This window comes from Dromiciops gliroides, chromosome 1, assembly GCF_019393635.1.
Source record: "Dromiciops gliroides isolate mDroGli1 chromosome 1, mDroGli1.pri, whole genome shotgun sequence".
NCBI classification, from domain to species: domain Eukaryota; kingdom Metazoa; phylum Chordata; class Mammalia; order Microbiotheria; family Microbiotheriidae; genus Dromiciops; species Dromiciops gliroides.
This window is the reverse complement of record NC_057861.1, coordinates 236,001,771-236,024,646: the sequence shown is the minus strand read 5'-3', so window position 1 is coordinate 236,024,646 and position 22,876 is coordinate 236,001,771. Positions and strand designations below refer to the sequence as shown.

General features: G+C 35.7%; 1 protein-coding gene across 1 annotated transcript in view; it reads right to left on the bottom strand.

Annotated features, from left to right (window-relative positions):
• Positions 1 to 653: 653 nt before the first annotated feature.
• The window catches only part of MIB1 (MIB E3 ubiquitin protein ligase 1), a 168,144-nt gene continuing 145,921 nt past the window's right edge, over positions 654 to 22,876 (bottom strand). The window contains 5 exon segments of the mRNA XM_043979477.1: positions 654 to 8,938; positions 13,852 to 13,952; positions 15,771 to 15,884; positions 19,637 to 19,656; positions 19,658 to 19,713. Coding sequence (XP_043835412.1) covers positions 8,798 to 8,938; positions 13,852 to 13,952; positions 15,771 to 15,884; positions 19,637 to 19,656; positions 19,658 to 19,713 — 432 coding nt within the window. The 3' untranslated portion in view covers positions 654 to 8,797.

Sequence of the window (22,876 nt, the reverse complement as noted above, 5' to 3'; positions counted from 1 at the left end):
GAACTCGTCTTTCTGACTCCAGGCCTGGCCTCTACCCCCTGTGCCACCAGCTGCCCTTAATAGGAATAAATGTGAACAAAAAGTGGGGACAAAAAACTCACCTACACAAATATGAGAAACGTGGCTGGAGAAGTTGTTCTGAAAAAGATCTGGGGATTTTAGTAGACTGAAAGCTCAGTTTGTGTCAGTAGGGTGATGTAATATCAAAAAGAAAAAAAGCAATCTGAAGCTACATTAGGAGAAACACGGATTCCAGGAATAAGGATGTGATGATCATAATGTACTCTGCTTGTCAGACTTCATCTGGACTCAGCTAGGATGGAGAAGGGTAACCATGATGACGCAGGACCTCCACTTTATGATATAGGAAGATGAGTTGAACAAACTGAGGGTGTTTAACCTGGAGAAGACTTGGGGAAACATGATAGCTGTGATCAAACAGATGAAGGTCTGTCATGAGGAAAAGGGATTATTAACCTTGTTCTGCTGGGCATAGAATCAGGAGCAATAGTTGGGTTTGAAAGGGGGGAGGGGTCAATTTAGGCTTGATGCCAGGAAAATTTTTCTAACATTGAAACCTTCCCTCACAAAGTGTAACAACTTGCCTTGAGAAGTCATGAGTTGCCTCTCCTTAGAAATGACCAGACAGCTGCTGAAGCTTCTTCTGACTTTCAGATTCCATGATTCCTTTAGTAATATTCCAGGCAATGTCACAGATATTTTATTTGTTCATAAGCTCCATATTACATTAATTGGTCTGAGTCAAATTGAGGATTACATCATCCACATTCATGTTAGTGTGTAATTATCATATTTTTTGCTATGTGAAATTCTACACCAAAGGTATAAAGTTTCTTCATAACCTTCACAGGTTTTTTTTTTAAAAGGTCAATGATTAAAAAAATGTAAATTTTTGTTAAATGTATTTTTTAAAAAAACACCATCAAGCCTACGCACAGTTTTTAATGTAATCAAAGATAACGACCTATACAGTGTTTTAAAAGAAAAATATGATTACCATGAGTCATCCAGACCTAAATTCTAGATCTTGAACTGGTGATCACTAAGACTGCTTTATTTAAGCAGTTTAAGTAGCCATTTTGTTTGTTGTTGATGGTAATTATCTTTGTAATCTACTGCTAGCAAAACATCCTCAATTATCCATGATTAATTTGTTATTACTAGAAATAGTTCCTACCTCCCATGACTTTAAAGTAAATTCTTCAGTTAGTTTTACTAAATAGAATAGTCCAATGTGTTTATTTTTGATGTATCAACAAAATGAATTGAAAATATCAAAAATAATTACTGCTCCAAAATGAGTATTTTCCCCCAAAAATGAGTATTTTTTAAAAGCAAAAGCAAACTTATACCAATTTTTGAGTTATGACACACTATTAAAGACCAAAAATTATTAAATCAAGTCCAGGCAATGTTTTTTGACTGAAATCAAGTCAAGCTCTTAACTCACATTTCTTTTTTTTTTCTTTTTGGTGAGCAATTGGGGTTAAGTGACTTGCCAAGGGTCACACAGCTAGTGTCAAATATGTCTTGAGGCTGGATTTGAACTCAGGTACTCCCATCTCCAGGACCAGTGCTCTAACCACTGTGCCACCTAGCTGCCCCTACTCACTTATTTCTTACAATAATCTTCAATCCTAATTAGGAGGGGGCCAGTTATAATGAAAATAAGTCCCTAGGTTATTTTCATGGTGCAATTTTGGATATAAACAACATTCTCTTGGATGTGAGCATTTTTTCTTCTACAAAGTAATTAGGCACTTTTTTTCCCCTCAAAGCCAACAAAGGCAAACAAACAGCTCCTTGCTTTTCTATAGTTAAATATTTCAATCACGATGAAGTATGAAAGGAATAAATATACCAAATGCCTGAAGCATCCAGCACTCATGCATATACTTTTAAAAATAATATTTTTCAAAAGAGCAGATTAAGACATTATATAATAAAACTTTATTAACAGGAAGATATTAGCATTTAATTTTAAAAGCTTAGGACTTGCTAAGCATTTCTTTAAACTCAGACTAATACGCAAAATCATTTGGTAGTACAGAAGAAATTAAGCTATATGCACACAAAAGACTTCAAATTCCATTGAACATGTAAGTCTAACAATTGTGGGGGGAGAAGGAGAAACAAAATGTTATGAGTCAATAAAAGTTATCTTCTATTGAATATATTGTATATTGGACTGATAACACTAGCATACTAAGCTTAGTAAAAAGAAAAACTTGTGAACTCAAAACAACATAAGATTATCATTAAGAAAAACTCCATGCAGATTTTTTATATGTTAATGTTAGAACATAAAAGGTTTTGTTTGTTTTTTTTTGGAGGGGCGGGATCACTGTTTACAGACTGGTTTCTCCTTTCAAACTAAACAGGCATGATTACATAAAATATTAGATCCTCTCCCCAGATATTTAATACACGTGACTTAGTATGAATATAAACGCAGAATTATTCTGTCTACTAGTATAGCTGTCATGGACACAATGATCAGTTTTTAAAAAATAATCTTCAAATTTAAATCTACAAAACTTCCTTTACAGAATTACCAATGCCCAGTACATACATGCAGTATCTAAATAATGAGACGTACATGTCTGCATATGCTGACACACACAGGCACACTGTAATGGTCTAATGGTTGTTGCCAAGTCAATAATTCTTTCAAGGCACTAAACAATGATGTGGGTGGGGTTTTCTAAAAATGTAACAACATATAGGAGTTTGCTTAAACTGTTAAAAAGCCCTGAGTCAGAACTTTAAATTACTGCTGTTATAATTTTAAAAAGAAATGACATGTGGGGAGGGAAGAAAACATGTAAATGAACAAAAACCATTTTGATTTTGGAGGAAATTAATTTAAGCAGCCTACACCATGGAAGAGAAACAGTATGTATAACACTTGGCAATTTTATCATCATACATTTAAAGATCAACCTTAGCCTTTTGTTATGAATTTAGGCACCAAACTTAAGTGATAAAAACCCCAAAGCAGTGTCATGGGGGTGGGTTTTGTTTTGTTTGTATTAAAAAAACAACAGCAACACTACTAACAAAACCCTCCACACCTCCAGACTTCCACTTTCCTTTGACCCTAAAGACTGGAATTGTGGCAAAATGTAACACTTTGACAGAAAGGAGGTAGAAAGTTTCAAAGTCTTAAGCTATGAAACATTAACTGATCAACACTAATTGTCCATGTTTCTACCTTCACCAGCAATTACTATAAAGAAAATTCAAACAATCTAAACATATTTTTGTCCTACAGCAAAGTCAAACGTATCTAATCAGCTTTAAAAGCTTCCTCAAATAGGTTTTAAACTAGCCACAAAATAGCCACTCTTAATACTGCTATAAATTTGCTTACTTGAGTAAACATTCCATCTCTACATGATTATCAAGTGATATCAGTCAAGTATTCCTATTACAATATATGGGTAAAGCCACATTAAGTTTTTCTGGTTTTGGCAAAATAAAATCACAATAGATTTTAAGGTCTATTTACACTTTTACTATCAAGATGTCTATTGTGAAAATATACTCCTACTCAGCTTAAATTCAAAGTTAACCAAACTTGTTTGCAACTTAATTGTTTTTCTAAGCTAAAAAATGGTTTGGGGGGATGGAGGGGAAGTGTAGAAAGCAATTGTTTCAACGAATAGCCATTTGGGGGGGGGGGTGAGGAAATTGGGGTTAAGTGACTTGCCCAGGGTCACACAGCTAGTAAGTGTTAAGTGTCTGAGGCTGGATTTGAACTTAGGTCCTCCTGACTCCAGGGTCGGTGCTCTATCCACTGCGCCACCTAGCTGGCCCTTACGAATAGCCATTTTTAACCTCCTCCCAAAATGACTGCATCAAAATGTGTAATTAATAGTGATGGGAAGAAACCTACGACACATTGTTTTCAATCTGAAGGCGTGCCAAAAATATTTTGAGAGAACCATGTCTATCAATAATTTAAGTCTTTTGATTAAGTCATTAAAGAAATGTACACAAGAATTTGTTTCCTGATTTATATAGACATAGAAGAAAAAAAATTAACTTCTCTACAATTGTTTCCACATGAACAATTACTATTAAACACTTCAGTTATTTAGGAGAGGGGTTGAATGATTTTTCCCTTTTGGACCAAATCAAAAGCCATTTTAAACTTGCAATTTACAAAGTCCATTATGGGAAATATGATTTTAAAACTGGTTTTATTAATGAACTGGCTTTTTTGGTATTAAATATTTCCCACAGGCTGCCTTGGTGAGACCTCAATAATCCCTTTTTCCCCTCTATGTTCAGAAAACCAAACACCCCACCCCAGCCCCACTCCTCTAATTTTTTTTTACCATCTTCCTTCACCATTTCTTTGAAATTCTACCATTTCTTTACTACTCTAAGTTTAAGTGAAGGCCCTATGAGAACAAGGAAGCAAAACCTGACTGAACAAGGCAAGAGAAATTTGGCAGTATCCACAATCTAAATGGCACAGGTACTTTGTGTGCACATATGGCAGAGTTAACTTCTTAGGCTATCTAGATAGTGTGCTTTGATATAGATATAATTTGAGTTGTACAAAAGTTAAGTAACAGACTTAAATATGTTAAAAATGGGTCTTGCAAACCAAATGTCATTTAAAAATTTTCTAGGAAAATATGACTCAACAAACACTTCCACAATTTGTCCCAATTTGTGGTGTTTTAACTTTAGCATTATCTTAATTCAGCTTTTAAAACTGTAATACCTATTATGCCAATGAAACTAATGGTTAGAACTAGTATTATCTTAACAGAATTTTTAATTTGCGCTAGGGCTTTCATCTTGGACATAAAGGTTTTTTACAAGATATGTATATGGCATACAGCAATAGGAACAAGTACATTAAAATGATTGTGTTTAAAGAATAGCACCTTCAGTAAGTTTTCATTTTAAACTTACTAATATTACTCCAAGAATTGGCAGTGTTATAACAGAAAACTCCAGTTATAATATAGAAAGTAAAGAGACAAATAAGGTATCAATCATATTCTCTGACATCCAAGTAAAAGGAATCATGTTTTCTCTAAATTTTCTATCTTCCCCAGCACTTTGCGTACCAGAGGTGCTTAATGGTGGTTAAACCATACTGTACTTCTTTTTCTTATCAAATCTAATTTTAACATCTACTTCTAAGATGTTGAATACAGAATAACAATTCAAATTACAGTAGTGATTATATAATTTCCAGCAGAATCTGAAAGTATTAAAATTCTGACACAACATTTGGACAATCCCAACACACCAAGGAATGAATATTTGATCTAACACTGAACTTAGTGGTTAACAGAAGGTTTTATAGAATAATTTAAGTTTGGGGTATTTAATAATTTTTATATGGTAATGAATAAGGACTAATGATAATGAAAACAGCTACATACATCCAGCTAAATATATGTAATGATAATTTAGGTAACATAACATCCAAACATATGACAACATACTTGTCCCCTCTACTTCTCCCTCAAACAAAAACCCAACACATACAAAACAACAAAAGATAGGTATTAATGCACTGGAAAGAACAACAAATGAGGTTGCTGGGAAAGATGTCAAAAGACAAAGGAAAATTGTCCCTATAGAATTTCAAAGGCATCCAGTGCAGGAAATGCACTGACAAAAATTATATAATAGTATCTAAGATCCATCTTCCCTAGCTCAAATCAGGGGGAAAAAGATAAGCTCAAAATGTTAATTTAGTAACTTTCATAACTAATTAGTATTTGGAACTCAACTGAAGTCAACAAAAAAGTTTGTCACCTAACAGTGCAATGTGTTATTGAATACATACTACTTGATTATGCTGAAGAAATTAAGAATTAAGGAAATGGCACAATTGTGACCATGATTCTGAAAGACATTAAGGCAAAGCATCTAAATGGTCTGACATCTTTTCTATAACTAGAGTCTTCTAGAGATCTGACCAACTAGTAAGACTTCAACACAGAACTAAAAACAATAAGAAATACTTGGTGACAACAGGATAAAAAAAAAGATGGTAGATAGGATGAGAAATAACTTATCAGGAACTACTGTTGGGAGATACAAAACAGAGGTTGGAGTTTCAAATAGCTGGAGAACATGTTAAATTCTGCCCCTCATAGTCTTCTCTCATTAAACCAAAATTATTAAAAATAAGTGAACTTTCAATTGATCAAAACAGAAGTACTGTTATCTATTCACAAAAATAACTTCAGAAGTGTAATAACTGACACAGATCAACAAATCCATTAACAATAACAACAAAAAATTGTGAACTCTGGGATAGTTTAGAATATTATATTTTAAAACCATAAACAAAAGTATTGAGAACAGTCTGGAAGGGCAAAAATTCCCCTTTAAAGTGAATTCCAGAACTATTAGTCAAAGAACAAAGAAAAAGTTTTGTTGAATAAAATTATTACTTTCAGAACTACAATTATTACTATAGTCCTCAGCTTAGCCAAAATGAGTTTGCTTAATCAGTCAACATAATATGTAGCTATTTGGAAATAGCATTTGGTAGAACAGGAGTTTCTTAACTTTAATTGACCCCTTTGACAGTTTGATGAAGCCTACAGACCCTTTCTCAGAATAATGGTTTGATATATAAAATAAAATACATAGTATTTCCAAAGAAATCAGTTATATTGAAATAAAAATGTCTATTTTCCCCATCAACGTTCACAGATCTCTGGCATCCATGAACCCCCAATTAAGAGACTTTGTACTTTCCAATTAGGTGTAGTAGGAAAACTTTGGAGAAGGAAAGTGTTACTGATAGAAAGAAAATGTAAAAACAATTTTTTTTAATCTGCAGGAGAGATAATCTGTGTGTATATGTGTGGTTGTGCATGATTATTCATATACACACACATACACATACATATAAAAAATAACGAGCTTAGGTACTAAAGTCAGCAAATTGTCAAGCTAAACTATTGACAATGCCACACTTGTACAGCACAGAAAGGTCTAAAAACACTTTACTTCAATCCATTTTTTCTTTTTGATATGTTAGCATGCTCTGCTCATTTAAAACTAAGAAATCTTTAGATTCTCTACATAGCCAATGATAGTGTCAAAGCAAATGATGTCACTGATAAAAATTATTCCTATCCTTGTATTGACCACCAGAGCCCAACTTTTCCCCAAAAGATGAAAAATCCATTCTTAAACATTTTCTGGAAGCTGGCAACACTGCTGGCAGCAATGATTGAAGTAATTATTTGTAGGTATAAAGACTTGTAAATTCATAAAGACACTCCCAGTAACTTCAGGAGATAACTTTAACATTTCATGTAAGACCTATGAAGATACAAAGAATTAGCAACACTGTCGAAAGTAATGAAACTGATCCTGCAAGAAGAGAAAACTGCTGCCTTCTGGAAGGTTCATTATTCTAAGTGTGCTGGAAAAGTTAATTTACTAAGATGAAATTCAGTGGCCTGTGAAAGGAGCAATTACTCTTCTTAATGGTGCAGACAAGACCAATATCGGCAATTATGTAACTGTAACTGGAGTACTGAAGTGAATGTCATATATTCACATCATTTTTGCATAAGGCTTAATAACAACAGTATAGCAGGTCATAGAAGAAGGGCAGTGTCTTTTAATAATGGTCAGAAGCTGTATGCACATGCGCATGCCTGTGTGTGTATGAAAATAATTCTATTTTGAAATGTTGTAGGGAAATGATCCTTAATATTTTTTCTTCGACTCCCCATTTATTGCCCATTCTTATTTTTTTTCAATGAGAGTATCAATTACTCTTACATTAAGTGATAACAAGAGTCAAGTGATTTATTTTTCTTTTACAACTTAAGAAATAAACTGTTAATATGAAGCTGTAATTGTTTTCTCATTATTCCACACTCTAGTTTAAAAAAAAAATTTTGGGAAAAATCATTGGAAATTAAAGTGAAATTTGAGACCTATATGTTTTTAGGACACAGGTTGTGATCTTAAATCTAGAGCTGGAAGGGACCCAAGAGGTCATCTAGTCCAACTCCCACATTTTACAAATAAAGCAACTAAATTCCAGTGAGGTTAAAGGACTTACCCAGTATCACACAGGCAGAGCCCAATTCAAACTTGTGATTCCCAAGTTCAGCAGTCTTTCTACTCTCTCAAAGCATTTCTCAAACTTGTTTACATTATCTAAAGTTGAGATTACAATTATGATTTGATACTTGGTGTCCCAAAAGTCTTAATGAAGTCTAAAGCTATTTTTCTGAAGCCTCAAACTATACTAAGACTTTTGAAACGCTGCATTCCTAATATAAATGAGGTAAAATTTTGACTTGCCTACTTCACTTGGTGCCAAATGGCATTTTAAGAGGTATTAATTTCTTAGTATTTATGTTAGGCTTAGTGTGAAAAAATATGACTACTACTGTTAAGGATAAGAGAAAACAAAGCATATCTTCTAAGGGTTGATGAAACTGAATAAGTACAAGAAAATTTAATGGAAGTAGTAAAGAATTAGGAACTAAATGTATTTTTAAATCTGTCCCATTACAAATCATACTCTGCAAGGCTGGAGTAAAAAAAAACCTTTTTAAAATTAACTGTGGCTTACATGGATTTGATCCAAATTTTAAAACGACTGTCCAAATACTGTTTTATGGTTTGTTTGGTTTTGGCGAATTCAAAGTAATTATAATGTAGTACATATGCTATGGTATTATACAGTATTTCACTAGAACTGCCTTATCAAGTGCATTTAAATTTCATTTAGCTAACAAAACACACTGCTGTTTCTCATTTAATACAAAAGGATCCTTCGTTCAATGGCTTTGCGGCAAATAGGACATTCACTCATTCGATCTCCACAAAGTTGACATGTTCCATGGCCACAGAGGAATATCATATTCTTCAGACGATCCAAACACACAGGACACATTGTCTGTAAAAGAATGTGATTAACACAAATAGTATAATTACCGAGGAAACATTAAGGTCCAACTTCTCACAATTGTAGTATAAATAGTTTTCCTATATTGTTTTTCTTGAGAATTTATTATTGTAGCCTTCTCTAAATATGACAAGCAAATTTAATTATAGGTGTCCTTTTTTTTTTCCTTCCCTATATATGTGGAAAGTACTTATTGGTGTTACACAATTTTAATTTTTGGAAAAAAATATCCACATGCTTTTAACATTAAGGTAAAATAGAAGGTGCCAAGATGAGAAATGTTATAAAGAATGTAAAAAATGGCCAATATGGTCATGTCCTTGATCTTGCCATTATCCACACATGCACTATCTTCAAGAATTCTGAAATCCCCTTATATCCAACAATAATCTATTACTTCTCCCTCTGACTTCCTTTACCTACCTCTACTCTTTATCTACATTGTGACCTCCAATCACCTGACCCCTCAAATTCTCTCCCAGGCCATTTCCTTTGCATTAGCCACACTCTCCTCTTCTCCCCATCTTGACCCATTGGTGAACCAATTCAACCCTACAATAGCCTGAATTCTTAGATTCCTTATTTCACCAGTCACACCCTGCCAAGTCTCAGCCTTGGATCATTCCCACCATCTGGCACCTTTGTTCCCACAACATGCTGCTAAATGAAGGTGAAGAAAAGCATGCAATCATTATGATTGGGTCCACTATAAATTTATATTACACAACCTCAATTGGGCCCTCATTATGGCTAAATGATATAATACATCTGTCTTATCAACTCACGATCCCATGCTTCATAGTAGCTCTTCCAAACCTTTTCATCCCTCCTCAAACCTTCCATGGCTGTCCCCCCCCCCCCCAAGAACCTAGCTTTATATTTTACAGTTAAAACGGAGGACATTCAACATGAGTTCTCTCTTCTATCACTCAGAAGCCTTCTACCATTATCTCTTTCTTTACCCCTATTTCACATGATGGGGTGGCCTTAATCCTCAATCTGCTCAAGTGATCCCATTCCATTCCTTCTCCTCCAACAGACTGCCCCTCTGTCATCCCTATTCTATTACTTTTTTTTCCCGGGGGGGGGGGGGGGCCTGGGCAATGAGGGTTAAGTGACTTGCCCAGGGTCATACAGCTAGTAAGTGTCAAGTGTCTGAGACCAGATTTGAACTCAGGTCCTCCTGAATCTAGGACCAGTGCTCTATCCATTGTGCCACCTAGCTGCCCCCTTATTCTATTACTTATTTTCAATCTTTCCCTAAATACTGGTTCACTCCCTACTGTCTATAAATATACCCATGTGCCCCCCCAAACCCCCCATCCTGAAAAAAACACTCACATGGATCCTTCCACTCTCGCCAACCATTGATCTATATCTCCTCTTATCCAAAAGATCATCTACAATAGGGGCCACCACTTTCTCTTATTGTTACTCTCTTCTTAAACCCCTACAATACCGCTTCTGACCTTATCACTGAACCAAAATGGCTCTCTCCAAAGTTACCAATGATCTCTTAGTTGCCAAATTCAAAGGCCTTGTCTCAATCCTCATTCTCCTTGAACTTTCTGCACCTCAATACTGTTGATCACATTCTCTTCCTAGACACTGTTTTCTTTCTAAGTCTTCAAATAACCCCTCTCTCCTGGTTCTTCAACCTATCTGCTCCTTCTCAGTTTCCTTTGATGTCCTTCAGGATTCTGTTCTGGGCCCTCTTCTCTACTCCCTCTATACTACTTCACTTGGTGATGTACATCAGCTCCCATGGATGTAATTACTCTCTCTATGCTAATGATTCTCAAATTTACATGTCCTGCACCAATCTCTCTGCTGACTTTCATTGCTGTTGTTGTTGCTGTTGTTGTTTGGGGGGTGGGGGTGGGGGCAAAGAGGGTTAAGTGACTTTCCCAGGGTCACACAGCTAGTAAGTGTCAAGTGTCTGAGCCTGGATTTGAACTCAGGTCCTCCTGAATCCAAGGCCAGTGCTTTATCCACTGTGCCACCTAGCTGTCCCTGACTTTCAATCTCAGATATCATCTCCAAATCCCTTTTAGACATCTCAAAGTGAATGATCATTCGACATCTTAAAAATATGAACTTATCTTTCCCCCTAAACCCTCCCTACCTCCTACCTTCCTTATTATCATAGAGGACAACACCATCCTTCCAGTCCTTCAAGTTCCCAAACTAGGGGTCATCCTGGATTCATCACTATCTCTTGTCCCTCATATCCAGTGTTATTGTGAGAATCAAATAAAATAATTTAGTATGTAATAAAAGTTACATAAATATAAGCAATTGTTATGTCCCCTGGAGCCCCCAATTCTATCAACAAACTTCCCCTTTATATCTCTTCCTAGCCCCTTTTCCTTTCACATTTTAAAATTCATGAAAACAAACTTCTCAGAAGGCTGGCACACTTCTTCCAATATACTAGTCCAGGAAGTGGAAGATCCCTTTGTCTTCAATGCCACTGCTAAACCCTCCAGATACTACTATCACCCAACAACCTCTCCTACTTTGAAGATCACTACTTTCTTTTTTTTTTTTTGGTCGGGGAAATGAGGGTTAAGTGACTTGCCCAGGGTCACACAGTTAGTCTCTGAGGCCAGATTTGAATTCAGGTCCTCCTGAATCCAGGGCGGTGCTTTATTCACTGTGTCACCTAGCTGCCCCCTAAAGATCACTACTTTCACTTCTGTGACCCTATTTAAATCATTAAGTGCAGTCACCTACTAAGCCTCAGATTATTCCTCCTCCCTTTTTTAAGGAACTCAGAACCTGGTTCATAATCTTTTCCTCCTCAACTCCAACTTCAAAACACCACACACATACCCCAAAGTCCTCTCAAATAGTCTGGCCTTTCAGTGTGTCAATTTCTTCAATTCTCATGATTATCATTCTGCATAGGCTACATAAAGATTTTGTAATCTTAACTTTGTTATCAAGATCAAGCACTTGTTGTATAGAGGTATAAATGCTTCTACACCCTCTATAACCCAGATCTCTGATAACAACATGCTATTCTTCCATCTCTCCCTGTGCCTTAAATTTATTCAAAGAATCTTGAAATTTCAAAGTTAGAAAGAATGCTAGTGGTCATATACTACAATCCATATTTTAAAAGAATTCACAACCTTTGTCTGAAGGCCTCTGATAAGGACAAAACTACAACCTCCCCAAGTAAGTCCATTCTATTCTTGGATAGCTTTTACTTATCAGTTTTGCCTTATACAAAGCCTAAATTTGCCTGATGTGCATAAATCTACTATGTGGGGGCAAACAGAAGATTAGTCCTTCTTCCAACTGATAGACTTTCAGTTTATCCTGTCCTCTAAACTCCTTTCACTTCCCAAGATAAACATGCCTATTTATAGGATCCAGTTCAGAGTTGGAATAGATCACAGGATCATGAATTTAGACATGGAAGAGATCAGGCATTATCAAATCCAATATTCTTACTTTACATATGAGAAAACTGAGGTACTAAAATAAATGATTTGTCCAATGTCACATAGTGAGATGAAATTCAACTAAGTCTTCCTAACTCCAAATACAGAATAGAGACACCAAACTCCAAATAGACTGCTGCACCCATTATACCATGCTGTCCTCATCAGTTCCTTCAACCAATCTTTATATACCATGAATCTGAGGCTTTTTTTTAGCCATCTTATTGCTCTTTTTCTGGTCACTCTCTAGTTTTTCATTGTCCTTCATTAAATATGGTACAAAGAATTGAGCACAGTACCCCACAACAAGACTATTGTACCTCCTTATTCTTGGAAGATGTGCTTCTCATAAAATGGTCCAAAATTTCATCATCTTTTTTTGGCTTCAACATCAAGACTATTGACATGTACTGAATTTACAAGGACACTGAAATTCCCAGATCTGTTCCATACAAAATCATGTATATGACTAAGCCATAGAAACAACTTTAAGTGTCAGGAGAGCTTTTAATAAAAGTTTCCCCTAATTACAATTCAAAAATTTACAAATCCACTACATTAAGAGTATTTCCAAAAGTTCTAAAACTGGGGCATCTAGGTGGCGCAGTGGATAGAGCACCAGCCCTGGATTCAGGAGGACCTGAGTTCAAATCTGGCCTCAGACCCTTGACACTTACTAGCTGTGTGACCCTGGGCAAGTCACTTAACCCCAACTGCCTCACATACAAAAAAAAAAGTTCTGAAACTATTTAAAGTATTTTTTATATCTTCCAATAAAAGGAACTTCAAACCAAAATGATATAGAACAACTTTCATGAAAAATCTGTTGTTTTTATCAAATATTAGCTTAGTGGTCACATATGTGAAAGAAAATGATTCTGAAAACTTAGCACCAATCTTAAATTTGTTTTAGAATGAATGTAGTTTCATACCAAAACCAAGAACTTACAAGCAGTGGATAGAGTACTAGCATTGGAGTCAGGAGGACCTGAGTTCAAATCTGGCCTCAGACACTTGACATTTACTAGCTGTGTGACCCTGGGCAAGTCACTTAACCCCAATTGCCTCACCAAAAAAAAGAAAAATAACTTATAAGGCCACAAGTATATCAAGAAAGTGGATCTAATTATGTTAATTTTAACTCTTTCAGTCAAAAAATGTTAATCAATTTATTGTATATGATAACTATATAACTAATCTGGCATATGAAAATACATACTCCTCTATATCACCATTTATGGGACTACTTTAAAAGCATAGATAGAAAAGAAATGGATAACACTGATATTTCAAGTTTTTAATCCAAATTAATAATTTCTATGAACCAGATTTAGATTAGAGGACAAATGTGAGGTATGAAATAGAGCTTTAATTTCAGGAAGCAAATAAAGGAGCTCTTCACCTAAAAGTCATTCATAAAAATCAGTGTTTTAACATAAAGTTTTTTTTTACCTGCTCTTTGATATCCTGTAACTGTTGCTGTAGCTTCTGTACATCAGCATTGACATTGGTGTTGTCTTTGTCCTTCTGTAAAACTGGAATGTTTCCACTTGCTACAATATAGACAGAATATTTTTAAATCCTCCCTCACCCTAACTGAATGTGGTACTTTTACATCAATTATTTACATTGAAAAAAAATTTTTAATTGAAATGGCCACTATTTTTAGGCTGATTTTTAAAACAAGATTCCCTCAAACAATGGGCATATTTGGCACAGCAATATAAAAAGCAGATTGTTTCATCTATAGTGTTTTAGTAGAATAAGTCTCAACAAAGGTTTGAAATTGGAATCAACACCTATTCACTCAATAACCTGGAATAATTTCTACATGACTCCTTGCTTCCCCCTTGTAAGATTCATAAATGTCCCTTCTATGCTTGCTCTCTATGCTGTGCTAGTCTAAAGTCCAGTAAAAGCTATGGATCTGAAGACTTTGAGGGAAGCAATGAAAGATAATTCTATCCCAAAGGTCAATTTCCTTTTTCTAAAAGTTTTTATTGATATTTTTTTGGTTTTTTACATCATCATAGTTGTCCCAAATATTCCTTCCCCTCCCCTCTACCAGAGAATATCATTCCACATAACAAATCATATTTTTTAGGGAGGGAAAAAACCTAGCACAACTAATCAATCCATTCAAAATGTCAAAAACATGTGCAATATGTGGATTCAACCTCCATGAAGGAGTGGGTTGGGGATGTCCTCTGACTCTCTCTTCATCTCTAATCATGCTTGATCTTTATAATTTTGTCATAAATACTTTGGTGTGCCATTGTTCTTTCCATTTACATTATGTGATAACTGTGCATACTGCTTTCTTGTCTCTGCTTACTTTACTCCTATATCAATTCATATAGATAGTTCCATGCTTTTTTGTAGTCATCACATTAACAATTTCTTTCAGCACAGTGATATTCCATTACATTCATATATCATAATTTTGATAGCCATTCCCCAATTGATGGGTATCTACTTTATTTCCAGTCTGTAGCTATCACAAAACGTGCTGCTTTAAATATTCTGATGTATATGGGTTCTTTCTTCTTACTGACGACTTCCTTGAGATACAAGCCCAGTAATGGATGCTCTGGTTCAAATGGAATGGACATTTTCCTAGGTTCCTTTTATGTAAAAAATGCTTTTGTTCAGCTAGAGAGATTGGTTTTTACAGGAATCTTAACTTTTGTTAATATTACTATAGGATGAAAAAAATGAAAGGGGGCTAAACAGATAATCTCCTATCAAACAGAAAAAAGAAAGGTGTCTGATTTCATTACCAGCCTCATCCTGTCATATCTTCTCTCTCCCCCTCCCCACTTGAAGACACATGTACAGCTGTATTTGAAGTCAAAATTCCTGAATAAATATCCACAATTCAATATTTAGTATTATCTGCATTAATGTTCCCTTCTATTATATCAAAAGAAAAAACTGTATGCTACCAGTTTATACTGGAGTCTCAAAATGTGTTACTCCTTTATACGAGAGGTGTGTTTTGGGGAAAAGTTGTACATGTATTCAATTATGTCAAATTGTATAATTTTCTGATCCACATTTCTAATTTATTGAAACAAGGATAGAGCTATAATTTCTTTATGTAATCCTTTTTTAATTTTTGGAGAAAAGTCTTTTGAATGTTTTCAGTTATATAAATCACTATAGAAATGGTGTTAAAATAATTTTTTTCCTGACTACTAATTTATAACAGTAGACCAAGAAGCATCTTTATCTTTTTTGTGTGTAAGAAAAGTTATTACTAAGAATTAGGAGATATAGAATAGAACATAACCTACTTGAAGACAAGAACTTTCATTTTTGTCTTTTATTCCTAAAAGAGTTTAATAAAAAATTTAAGAAAATTAATTTACCAATATCATCAGTAGCATCTTCTGAACCTTTGCCACCACAACACATAATGAAAGGTACTCTCCGTTCAACTACTGCCCGACACTGCACACATTTCTTCATCAGATTAGCACAGTCTGGAAAAACCGGGGTAGGCACATTATTTAGACAAAAAGAGACACAAATTATCCTTTCCTCTGCAGCTGACTGTTCTTCTATCTAATCTAAATAACTTTTAAGATAAGCCCCACTAAACTACCCTGATGTGCTACCAGGAAGGTAACAACTGTCTCTCCTAAACATGCTGTGAACCTGAAAACAAAAATCAAATCTTTCCTGTATTTTTAGGACACCAGAATCAGTGGTCCATAATTTAAGAATTAACTACACTCCCTAGTATTTTTGGCAAACAAATTTTTCTAAAAATAAATAACATGATGTCCATTTCAGGAGTTTAATGTAGTAAAGAAAGAAAAGGGAGACTTCCTTTCAAAATGCAAATTAATACCAGAATGCTCCTGGTACTGCCCACCTCTTACCAATACACTGCACTGCCTTGGACTGATGACTGGTTGCTTGTAAGCCCACTGTAGGTTTTCTCTAATATTCTTTTCTGATGCAAAATACTGTACTCCAAAATTTCTGCATTATGTTGAACCATTCTCTTCCTGCTGTTTCTATCAAAATGAGGCAATAGAGTAAAAATAAAAATAGCCAATGTATTGAAAAATAATTTCTATGCAAAGAGTAGCATGAACGTACCATAGTAATAAACATTAACAAGCAGATGTAGTTAAAAAATGAAATGAGCCTGCCTCAGAGGGTGGGGAGTGGGGCTGGGGAACATGGGGAACACTGGGTTTCCAAGCATTGAACTCTTTAAAAGCAAAAGCTACATGATCACTTGTTAAGAATACTGCAGATGAGATTCACAATCTGAATAGGAGATGAACTACATGACCTGAGATTTTTTTCCCTACTTCAGACTATATACCTCGATTTTTTTCCACTACTCAAATATAAGCCATGGCTTTGTAAACTCCTTCCCTTCCTTCCTTCCTTTCTTCTTTTTTAGGGGAGGGGTGGGAGCAATGAGGGTTAAGTGACTTGCCCGGATCACACAGCTCGTAAGTGTCAACGTGTTTGAATCCGCATTTGAACTCAGGTCCCCTGAATCCAGGGCCAGGCTTTATCCACTGCACCACCTAGCTGCCCCCTAAAACTTTTTTTCCTCCCCAAAGAAACACCACAGATAGGTCAATGAGTACAATTAAATAAGACGTTTTAATATTATTCATATTATATTTAATCCATGGTAATGAAAATCTAAAATTACAGGTGCAGTGAAAGAGTTGTATTTAAATATTGATGCAAAATATACATCTTGAAAAAGTGAAAGCTTTGAAGTGGCAGGCCTGGAGAAAAGTTACATCACAAAATTTAAAGCTAAAAGGGACCATAATTATAATCGTATCTAACCTTCTTCACTTTAAAAACTGAAGAAACAGGTTCAAAATTAAGTTTTACTTTTTGTAGATCAATCCATAGCCTTCTAACTCATTCCTTTGCCTGGAGAAGGATCAGGAAGTTAGAAGCTTCTTATTTTGTAAAGACAAGACACTGATTGATTTTGGGGAGTAAATGGGATAATCTCTAATCTGACATTCCCTGATTCTAAAGGATTCTGACTTAAGGTACAACAAAAATATATTCCCAAAAGAAAGTATAACCCAATGAAAGTGGGAAAATGAGTAAATCATCTGTCCATGTGGAACATACTATATAGGAGCTGAAAGTATAAAGGTATGAAGAACTCTAACTGGAATCGTTGCATGGTTTTAGGGAAACTATTTTTCAAGTTTAAAATATCGTGCTATACAGGATGTTCCCCCAACTAAATGTACTTTTGTAACCTCAAATTGAGCTTTCCTTTAGTTACCTATTAAGATCTTCTAAAATTACACTATTCACAAAAATGAGCTCACTACGATCTGAAATTCAGAATGTCATCTTAGCTTATGAAACCTTAACTGGAATGTACTTACTTGACCAAATAAATTTCCTTCCTATTTGTGGTTTTGACAGCAGAGGACTAGTCACAGTTCTGAATTCTTAGACTAGTCCTATAGTAAACAGGAATTCAACATTGACGGCAGTTACTACAATCAGAGAGCTCAATTCCAGACTTTCCAGCTTTGTCTTTATTAACAAGATCAGGCATTTTTACTATTTCAATTGCTATCTATTTATGCATATATTCAGTGCTGCTTACTAAATTATTTTAGGAGTATAACTTACTGTACTTTCACCCTGAGGCTTTTCAAATGAAGAGAAAGGTTTTTTAAGCTTTTGAAAAATCTCATCTGAAAAGAACAAAAAAGTAGAGAGAAGAACATGGTTACATAGCACAAAAATTGGACCCTAAAAGGGACAGGGCAAATGCAAGGATTAGGATTGAAAAAAGGAATATATTCTATTGCTAACATATCTAATTTATTGTGACATCGTCTGATACAAAGAGTAACGACAAGTTATAAAAGTAAAAAGGTGTTAATAGTATCTGGTGAAGGCAAGAGCAGAAACATAAAGGTTTGTATACATACAGGTAGATAACTTTTAAGTGGTTCAAAAGGCAGTTCTCAAAAAAAATTTGTTAAACAATGCCCTACAAAAGTGTTCAGACTCTAACTAGCACATGTACATTGCTGGTGAGGCTGTCAACCTTTTTTTAACCTTACTTAATTAGCACGCATTACAAAACTAGTAATGACCTCTAACCCAATGATCTTACTATTAGGGCTATATCCTAAGGATATGACCCACCATAGAACAAAACACAGGAAGAAAAAGGCTTGGGTTGGTTTTTTTTATAAAAAATAATTCATAATCAACATAATTTATAACAGCAAAAGACTGAGAACTATCCTTATGTCCAATGTTTATAGAATGATTAACTGTGGAATATGACTTGAAAGACTGAAGTATAGAAAAGATAAATGAAAAAAAACATAAAGCAAATGCAGGAGGACTTGATGAAAAGATAAAGTAAAGAAAGCACACTGTTACATAAATAATAGGAAAAAATTTTAAAAGTAGAAACAAAACAGGATAACTGTTACTACCTTATAAAGCATATATTTCTGTATGTGTATACAAACATGGAGCATATTTTAAAATGGTCTTTTAAAAAAAACTACACACAAATATAGAAATAAAAATACCACCAAAAAGCAACTAAACTCATATGATAACCAATACTGAATTCTGAGGTCAGATGATAACTTGACAAACTGTTAGATGCATGATTATATATCAATTAGTATGGTTCCCTTTTTTTCTTTCATTACAACGGGATATCTGAGGCAAGGGCAAAGGGAGAGGGAAAAAAGGTACAAGGAAATGATTCAGGTAGAAAATAAAGACATTAACTGTAAATACAGAAACAAAGTGAACTTTAAATATAGTTTGCATATATTTTTCAGAACTAAATTTTGCTGAGTGATAAAGAATCACTTATACAGGATGTCCCATGAGTCTTAGTGTAGTTTGAGCTATTAAGCTGCACTAAGATTTTTGGGACATCCGGATTATTTGGTAGACTATCTAGCCATCTACAGCGACACTGTGCAAGGGCAAGACAGGGTAAGGATAATATAGGTCTGTGGAGGATTGTAGAAACCCAGCTAACATAAGAACACAGGAAAAAAACCGACATACTAACTAGAAAGGGAAGCCAATAGCTAAGCAGTGAAGTACCCTCCAAATACTAATAGGTCAGGGTTTAGGGTGAGGATGACATACTGGGGACATCACAGGAGCTAGACTTCCTTTTTTATCCTATCTTAGACAATGCTGTAATGTAGGTAAAGTATTGCCTAGGCATACTTACTCTCACAAGCACACATGTGGCACAGGCTGAAAAAGAACAGCAGCTTTCTTGTCAGAGCACACCACACATTCTTCAATCTGCAGGAGGGAGGACACGGCATTAGGACAGATAGCCAGTCAATTATCAGTCAAGCAATCAGCATGCCACTCAGCACCTTCTGTGTGCTAGACATGTGCTAGACCTTGGGGATAGACGTGAGAATCCCTGCCCTCCAGGGCTCCTATCCCACTTAACCTAAACCATACACAAACCAGGATCTAATATTTATTTCTCCTAAAAATAAAAATTCTAGGTAGGACTAGGATTTCAAATCCAGAAGTGAAGGATCTAGAATCCAAAATGGGCTGTAACATCATTTTTTCCATGCCTCAGAATCCCTATCCATTGCTAATATCACACCCCTGAATTCTAGGCTCACACTCCCTGCCCCCCTGCATTGTTGTTTTCACTTTATTTTTCCAAGAAAAATAAACTCATACAAAGGCACAGAAAACAGGTAAGTTTACATAGCACATTTTCTTATCCTGACAGTTAATTCAATCCCAGATTGTCTGGGCCAGCCTTTTATTTAACTTGGTTCTCTTTTTCTTGACTCCGTCTATATAGAGGAATTTCTGCCAAGTGTGGTGGCTTAACCCTGCAATTGGAGCTAAAAAGACCTAAGTTCAAATCTTGCCTCAGATATTTACTAGCTGTATGATCTTATGCAAATCAATTAACTCTCACCTATAAAAATGCCACTTACTTCCTAGGATTGTTGGAAAATCTTCAATTTTAAAATTTTTTCTTGCAGGGCAATGGGGATTAAGTGACTTGCCCAGGGTTACACAGCTAGTAAGTGCTGAATGTATGAGGCCACATTTGAACTCAGGTCTTCCTGAATCCAAGGCCAGTGCTTTATCCACTGTACCACCTAGCTCCCCCCGATTGTTGGGAAAATCAAATGAGAGAGAATATAAGTGAAATGCTGTCTAAAAACTGAAACACTATAAATGGGAGTAATTATTATCATCTTTATTATTACTACTATGACTACTACTCTGAAACTTATGTGGCCATCTCCTGCCTTTAAAACATTTCTCTCTCCTGGCTCTCCTACCTATTTAACTCATCCTTTGGAGTTTCCTTTGCAATAACTCATCATCCCATGTTCTTTTCTTATATGTGAGTGAGCTTCAGGGCTCTATCCCAGGCATTCTTCTTTTTACACTCTCTCTACATGAATTTATCGGTTCCCATGGGCTCAATTACTATTCTACGCAAATAACCCTCAAATCTCTCTCTCCTGAGCATCAATCCCATATAACACCAACTGGATATTCCCAAGGCATCTCAAATACATCACATCTTCTCTTTCCCCCTAAATCCAAACAGTTGCTCCTAATTTCCCTATTTGATTGAGGGCACCACTATAGTTCTAGTGACCTCAAAGTCACCCTGATTCTTCATTTTTCCTCACTTATCTCCCATATCAAATCAGTTAAGGTTTTGGGTTTGGTTGGGGTTTGGGGGGTTTTGGGGGGTGTTTGTGGGGTTTTTAAATTCTATATCCACAACTCTCTCAATCTAACTTGTTTTCTCCACTCACATACCATCACCCTAGTTCAAGCCCTCAACACCTCTCCCTAGGATTATTATAATATCCCCTAATTGATCTCCCTCCCTCCAGTCTTTCCCCTATCCAATCCATCCTGTACATAACTACCAAATGTATATTCCTAAATAAAGCACAAATGTGATCTCATCATTCCTCTGCTTAACAAGCTTCCATGGCTCCCTATGGCCTCCAGGAAAACATATAAATTGACTTTATTTGGCATTTTAAGTCTTCCACAATTTGGCTACAACTTACCTTTCCACACACAGTGATTGCATGTCATGCCCCTTCATGAACTCTGTGTTTCAAGTTCAATTGGCCTATTTGCTGTTCCATAAACACATTTCTTTTCTTTTCGTTTTTGTGGGGCAGTGAGGGTCAAGTGACTTGCCCAGGGTCACACAGCTAGTAAGTGTGATGGGTCTGAGGCCAGATTTGAACTCAGGTCCTTCTGACTCCAGGGCTAGTGCTCTATCCACTGCGCCACCTAGCTGCCCTTGCCCCTATCTTTTAGAAGCCCTGGCTTCCATCAAGATTTGCCTCAATTTCTATCTCCACAAGAGGCCTTTCCTGATTCTTCAGTTGTTAATGTTCTCCATACCCCTGAATTGCTTCATATTTATGTTATATTTACTTTGGTACATGATGCTGCCATCATTCAAATGAAAACTCCACGAAGACAGTTTCCGTTTTGCTTGTAACCCTAGTAATTAGTGCAATGCATTGTACAAAGTAGACCTAAAAGCAGTGCATGAAGAATTGAATTTTTTTTTTTGAGAACCTAGAAAACAAAGAGGAATTCCTCTTATAATTATAATTCCTTTTCTTATAAGAGGGAAACCTGCCTACAGCTCAAACATAGTTATTTAATTATTGCAGGCTTTAGAAAAAGCAGCAAAACAAAACCATCATTCATTCTATGCAAGTTACCGCAAGTTTCTCCTTTCAGAATAATAAGTATGAATCAGTCAAAAGGTCTGGATCCAACTTCCATATCCACCATAAGAATGACCTTGAGTAAACAATAAACTCTGAGGCATGCAGTATACTCATACATAAGATATGGAGAATAATATAAGGTTGTTGTGAGGAAACTTCTTGTCTATGTCCCTGCCTCTCACCCCACCCCCACTCTCACCCTCCCCGCAAATCATCTGAGTACCTTGCCTCATAATTTACTGAAAAAATTGAAGTCATTTACTTAGAGAGAACTCCCTCTTCTCCCCTCATCATCTCAAATCACTGGAATACTTTCTGCCATTATCTCTCACCTCACCTGTTTCACCTGATGAGGTAGCCTTTCACCTTATCAAACCCTCTGTATGCACAATGGTTACCATTCCCTGCTATCTTCTCCAGTATATTCACTCCTTTAGCATCCCCATTCTCACTTATCTTCAATCTCTCCCTGACAACTGGTTGCTTCTGAACCACCTACAAACATACCCATGTCTCCTCCATCTTCAAAAAGTCTTCACTTGACCTGGCCATCCCCACTAGCTTTTTATCTCTCCTGCCTTCTATAGCCAAAAATTTGAGAAGGCTGTCTTGCATTGATGCCTTAACTTCCTTTCATCAATCAACTGAAACTGCTCATTCCAAAGTTAACAATGCTCTCAACTGCCAAATCTAACAGCCTTTTC